At 51.4% G+C, this 6,004-nt stretch overlaps 1 protein-coding gene across 1 annotated transcript; it reads left to right on the plus strand.

Annotated features, from left to right (window-relative positions):
- Positions 1-4,183: 4,183 nt before the first annotated feature.
- AICDA (activation induced cytidine deaminase) lies at positions 4,184-5,783 on the plus strand (the record flags this gene model as incomplete). Its single annotated transcript, XM_052789879.1, has 4 exons — positions 4,184-4,348; positions 4,854-5,124; positions 5,318-5,433; positions 5,730-5,783. Coding segments are annotated over 4 exons (606 nt in total), but the record flags the coding sequence as incomplete, so codon positions are not given.
- Positions 5,784-6,004: the final 221 nt, after the last annotated feature.

The raw sequence follows: 6,004 nt of genomic DNA on the forward strand, positions 1-6,004 counted from the left end.
CTGGAACGGCAGGATCTGGCCCTGAGTCATTCCCCACCCGTGCTTTGTGTACAGCTTTGCAAATGCAGGTCTGCCACCGCTCCCGGCGTGTTGACGCGGCTCAGGCGCCCACGGCCGTGTTCAGGTGCCAAAGCGGGGCCAGGTGCTCCCCGTCAAACCCCGGGCTCTCTCCGGAGCTGGGTGCCTCTCACTCTCCTCTTCGGCCTCGGTGTTGCCCCGTGCTGCCAAGAAGGGGGACGCGGGGGAGCGGGGGGAAGCCTGCCAACAATTTGGTGTTTCCTGAGCTCCTTCCAGCCGCGTGGCTGCAGGGTACTGCGCAGAGCTCCCTCCGCGCCGGGGCAAGGCACGGTCACCATCTTCACGGCACAGCTGCGTGACCCGAGGCCCGGAGGGATAGTGTGGTTTTGCCCACATTCACGTTAGTGGTACACAAGCTCCCAGGCCCCCCTCTAACCACTAGACAATGCTTCCTGCCTCATTAGGTTATTGATATTAATTCAGAATAATTTTGCAGGCGGGGAGGGCCCAATGGGGAGTGCAGCGGGGGGAGGCGACCAATGGGTGCTGAGCATCTTTCAGAACTGATGCCCCTTCGCATCTCAACCCTTTGCTCTTCAGCTCCTGAGACCTTTCTAACTCCTCCCTCAACCACACCCCGATGAAAGCCAGCCGGGGTAGATAGGGGTGAATGGGGAGGGGACACACCGGGCAGTCCACCTTTCTGTACATCAAGTCAGAGGGCTGCGCAGACGGAGCCTGCAAGACAACCTCCCTGCAATCCCATCACCTGAGAGACACCCTGGCAGTCATGGACAGGTAAAATGAGTGCCTCCAGTTTCTTGCTCATCTAAGAAACAAGGGTCTTTCTCTTAGAATTAACCTGCTCTCTGTTTGGTGCTCACCGTCCCTTTCCCTTTCTCCATCTGACTCAGTCATCTAACTCCCCACCCCGTCCTGCTCTTGCACCTTGCATCTCTGTGTCTCCGTCATTCTTTCTCTTTGACTATCTGCCACCCTGTACTCTTTTCCTTTTCTGTCATTTCTCTTTCTCGTGACTATTCTCTGTTCCTTTTCATAGTTTTTCTTTTCTAGAAACAAAAAAACATAACAGAAAGATGAACATTCAGATGCTATCCGCCGCTTAAGCACCTCAATCCCTGCCCACTCTTCGCTCCTTATCCACTTACTCTTTCTGTTGCACCAGATTTCTGTCTTACTGTGTTTCTGCTGCTCACACCCTTGTGCTCATAAGCGCAGACTGTTCCAGCATTGGATTCCTCTACTTGCTCTGCAATTACTCCGTGAGCTAATTATCACTAATCACTCTCCACAACTGCATATCATTCACACACTCAGGGGCCTTCACTTTGACTTGAGGATTGGCTTCATGAATCTTTATTTGAGCAGAAGGTCTCTGTTCAATCTACTTCTTCAGTGCCCGAGTATAATCACAGCTCCTGTGTCCTTGCTGCTTTCCCTTGAGTTATGCTATAGCTATAGGAGTTGCACATGTATCCAGCAGTTTGTACCTAACTGCACATCTGCTCAGTTGCTCCCCGCAACATCTGTTTATTCATTATTCTTCTTCTTATACCAGCCATGTTCTGAAATCCTCCCTCGCAAAAAAACCCTGGGACGGTGAACTCCAGAGAGAAGGGAAAACAGGAACTGTGATTCAAAATTGTCTTCACTTTGTTCTGAAAAATAACCCCAGTGATCATAATTTTATTTTTCTGGGTTTTGGGGTCATTCCTTGTTCTTCACCCTTATTTGCATCCACATGCTGCTCCATGGGGGCAAAACCATTTAATAGAGAAAAATGGGAAGAAGTGAGAAAAGGGACATTTAGAAGAAGAATCAGAAACATTTTGAAAGCAAGTGGTTTTGCCCCAAAATTCACAAAAAAGAGAAAAGGGAAAGTCTGTTGTCCCTAAAGTTTCTGATGTGTTGAAAAGCATTTTTCCATGTGGGCTTTGATAAAACATCAAAATAATTGTCACTGTTTTTCACCTGGCTTATATGGTTCTTCAACAAGCGACCGCATTTTTCACAGTTCCTCTGCTCTGTTTTCTGCTGTTGTGGCACAGCCCAGGTAAGAGCTTTCCAAGCCTCTGGCCTATCATACCTGCTCATTTCCCGCGCGATCGTCTGGGCTATCCTCTCTGGACAATCTGAGGATCTGTCACACATAGAAGAGGTGTCCACTCTCCAGCACCTCTGTTAGGGGGGAGAGTCTTCCCTGCATCCCGGCAATAACACACATCTAACAGGGGGAAGCCTGAGGCGAACCCCTGGATGACAGTTTTGTGAAGGGACCAACATATGTGTGTGTGTGTGTTAGGGAATATACATGTTCGGAAGTGTTTGTACAAAGGCAGGGAAATAGGGTGAATCTAAGGTGGTAGGAAGTGGGGCGGCTCCAAGTGTGAGAAATAAATCAAAACTGATATTGAAGAACCTACAATGGGTATGGGAAACACGCACCCAGCAGGAACTGCCAGAGAAAGGGGTGATGAAATGCAGTGGGATCAGTTTGTGCTCTTCTGACACAACCTGCAAGCCCAGCAGAGTAGGACTGTGGCAGCGCTTCCAGGACAGGCCTCCAAGAACTGCCTGAGGCTGTTGCTGGGCTGAATAAAATGCTCAGTAGGAATGCTTTGCTCTCTGAGTGTGTGCAGGACTCTGCAGAGCCTTGTCTTCTCTATGGACTTTCTCCTAGCAGAAGACGTGCCATAAGTCCCATGGGATCTACTTCCCTAGGAGCATGTCTGTATAAAGCATGGCATAACTGAGTATGTGTGTGCTCACTCTTTCTGTGTGAGCGGGACAGGTATTTTTTTGCACCGCAGGCTGAGGGTGACACAGCAGGAAAGAGGATGTGTGCGGGTGGCTTTCCTATCTGTAGGACAATCAGAGTAGCATGGGTGCTTGAGGGAAGAGCGTGCCTCTCTGGCAATGATGCAGCGTGAGGTGCAATAGGGAGTGCTACAGGAGAGCAAAGCACGTGCACTAGGTGGCAAAAGGCAAGAGGATGTGCATGACTGTATGAATGAGTCCTGAGTACCTGTGGTGCAGCAGCCATGTGTGAGGGTGCACGATGGACAGAAGCTCCTGGAGGAGCAGAGAGGATGCCACTGTCAGCTGGAGATTAAGTGCTCTGCAGTGCTCAGGCTTTATGGTGACATTAGCAAACAGTTGAAGGGTGTTTGTATAAAAAAACTTTTCCTTGCTCAGACTCTCAGATTTAAAACGGATTTAAATTCCTAACAAACCCAATTCCCCTTTCCTACACCTCACTGGAGACCCCCCAAAAAACCCAGCTCAGTATCACTTAAAACTGTCCCCATCTCCCTGCTGAACATCAGCCTATCAGAGGGAAAAGATGACAAAGGATGTGATTATTTTTAACCCATTCGCTTCTGTTTTGCATTGCTGTGGGGGAGGTGAGTATCTCACCTCAATGAACACAGCTGTTCTCAGCTGCCTGTACCTCCACTTGGCAGTGAGGCTGTTAGATACGACTCATGACTACCTTACCCTCCCCATGCTCCTGCTGCCTCTCCCCAGCAGGATCTCTGGGCGTGGGAGCAGGCCTGTCTAATGTGGGAATGGTACTTGCAGAGCTGTCGGCATGTCTACCCCATTACGGATTAGGTCAGCTAGTGTATGGCACCTTACCCGAGCCCCTAGCCCTGCACACTTTCAACCGTGCTCTTCTTTTGGGCAATGCTGGGAAGAAACTCTGTCCAGTCTTCTCTAAAGAGGCTCTAATTTGATCCATCCCTTGCCCCAGTGGCTTTTCAGGGTTTCATACAGCAAAAATAATATTTCTTGATGACTGAACTCCAGACCCTCTCATCTTCCCAGTTCTTCTCAGATGCCTTCATCCTTCTCCCTCACTGGTGTCCATCTTTTGGATATCTGCAGATATTTTCGCACTCTACCCAGCCATAGTTGCTGTTTGACTAATCACTACTAATTCATTTACTGTTTCCACTCACAAGGTCACTTGCTTCATCCCCACAGTCAAGTCTGCACCCTTTCCCTAACACATTACATGCAAATTACCGATGCTTGTCTCGTACTGAGAGGCCTGGACACGAGGAGGATATTTTTGGTGCTAAGTCCTCAACAAAGACATGGCCAACTGCTGGCTCCAGGGTGGAGCTAATGTAAACTCTCTCTTGTCTTCTCCTGCAGCCTCCTGATGAAGAGGAAACTCTTCCTCTACAACTTCAAGAACCTGCGCTGGGCCAAGGGCCGGCGTGAAACCTACCTCTGCTATGTTGTAAAGCGCCGTGACAGCGCTACATCGTGCTCCCTGGACTTCGGATACCTGCGCAATAAGGTACGGGAACACCTTGGCATCCTGTTCTTACACCCATGCTGAGGTGCATGCAGCTCCCGATCGCCTTGGGCAGCAGGGAAAGGAGGGCCGCGACAGCAACACAGGCACTGGCACACGTGTCCACGAGCACGGACGCTGCACTGGTGCATACTGGTTGGGGGGTGCAGCCTCCAGGTAAACCTGTACTTTATGCTACCTGCAAGTGCGTTACCAGCAAGACGCCCATACTCTCTGCTGCTTTACCAGTCTACCTACTTTTCCGCTTAGCTCCCACCCGTTCCTCTTGTACGTCCCCACACATCGGTGTGCTCCTGTGCTTTCCTAGCCAGTCTTCTGCTTCCACACTGCTGTGCCTTCTCCCTCGGCGCGCTGACCCTGGGACCTACCCCCACCTTGTTTCTCCTCCCCTCACACCCCATCCAGCCCACACCTCCCTCCTCGCCCCTCTTACGCCCCGCTCCCCCCGCCCCACCTCACGCCTTGCCCCTCTCCCTCTTTCACGAAGATGGGCTGTCACGTGGAGGTGCTCTTCCTGCGCTACATCTCAGCCTGGGACCTGGACCCGGGCCGCTGCTACCGTATCACCTGGTTCACCTCCTGGAGCCCCTGCTACGACTGCGCCCGGCACGTGGCCGACTTTCTGCGCGCCTACCCCAACCTGACCCTCCGCATCTTCACCGCCCGCCTCTACTTCTGTGAGGACCGCAAGGCAGAGCCGGAGGGGCTGAGGCGCCTGCACAGGGCCGGGGCCCAAATTGCCATCATGACCTTCAAAGGTGAGATGTGCAGGTGGGAGAGAGGTGATGGAAAGCTGTGGGGGGTTAGGGAGACCCAGGAGGGCGGGAGGAGCTAGGACAAGGAGCCAGAGCAGACGGTGGTGGGATGCGATGACGTGGTGATCCTAGGAGAGGTCAGCGTCCTCTCTGGGGCAGTCCTGAGCACTCTGTAACTCCCCTGTGCCTCGCACAGATTACTTCTACTGCTGGAACACGTTTGTGGAGAACAGGGAAAAGACATTCAAAGCCTGGGAAGGGCTGCATGAAAACGCTGTCCATCTGTCCAGGAAACTTCGACGGATCCTCCTGGTGAGGACCAATTCTCCTTCACTTCCAGTGCCTCCTACCCTCAGCTTCTTCCTCACTATAGTTCCTTTCTGCTCTTGCTGCCCATCTCTGCCATCTGCCATTTCATTCATTCCTGTGTCTTCACCTTCCATGCCCCTCATGCCTCTGTCCCCCAACTTCCTTCATGTCTCCTCTCCTCATTCGCTTCCCCTTCTTCCACCTCTCATCCCATCTCCTGCCATTCCTTCCTCCTTCCCCACCTTCACAGGTTCCTGGTCACTTGACAACTGACCTACCATTTGTATTTTGTCCTGCAGCCGCTGTACGAAGTAGATGATTTACGAGATGCCTTTAAAACTCTGGGACTTTGAAGTGAAAGTCATCAGCAATCAGAAGACTTCACCAACACTTGTTGATTTCCAACTCTCTCCCTTACAACAGATCTCTCTCTTCTTCCCTCTTTACACCTCTCTTCCTTCCAGCCCTGTGTCTAGAGATAAGACTATCCTTACTTTTTCATTTCCAAGGAGAATCAGGCTGATCTTCTGAAGACACATTCCCCAGACTCACACCTCATCCATCGCTAGCTGGG

Source organism: Harpia harpyja, chromosome 6, assembly GCF_026419915.1.
Source record: "Harpia harpyja isolate bHarHar1 chromosome 6, bHarHar1 primary haplotype, whole genome shotgun sequence".
NCBI classification, from domain to species: domain Eukaryota; kingdom Metazoa; phylum Chordata; class Aves; order Accipitriformes; family Accipitridae; genus Harpia; species Harpia harpyja.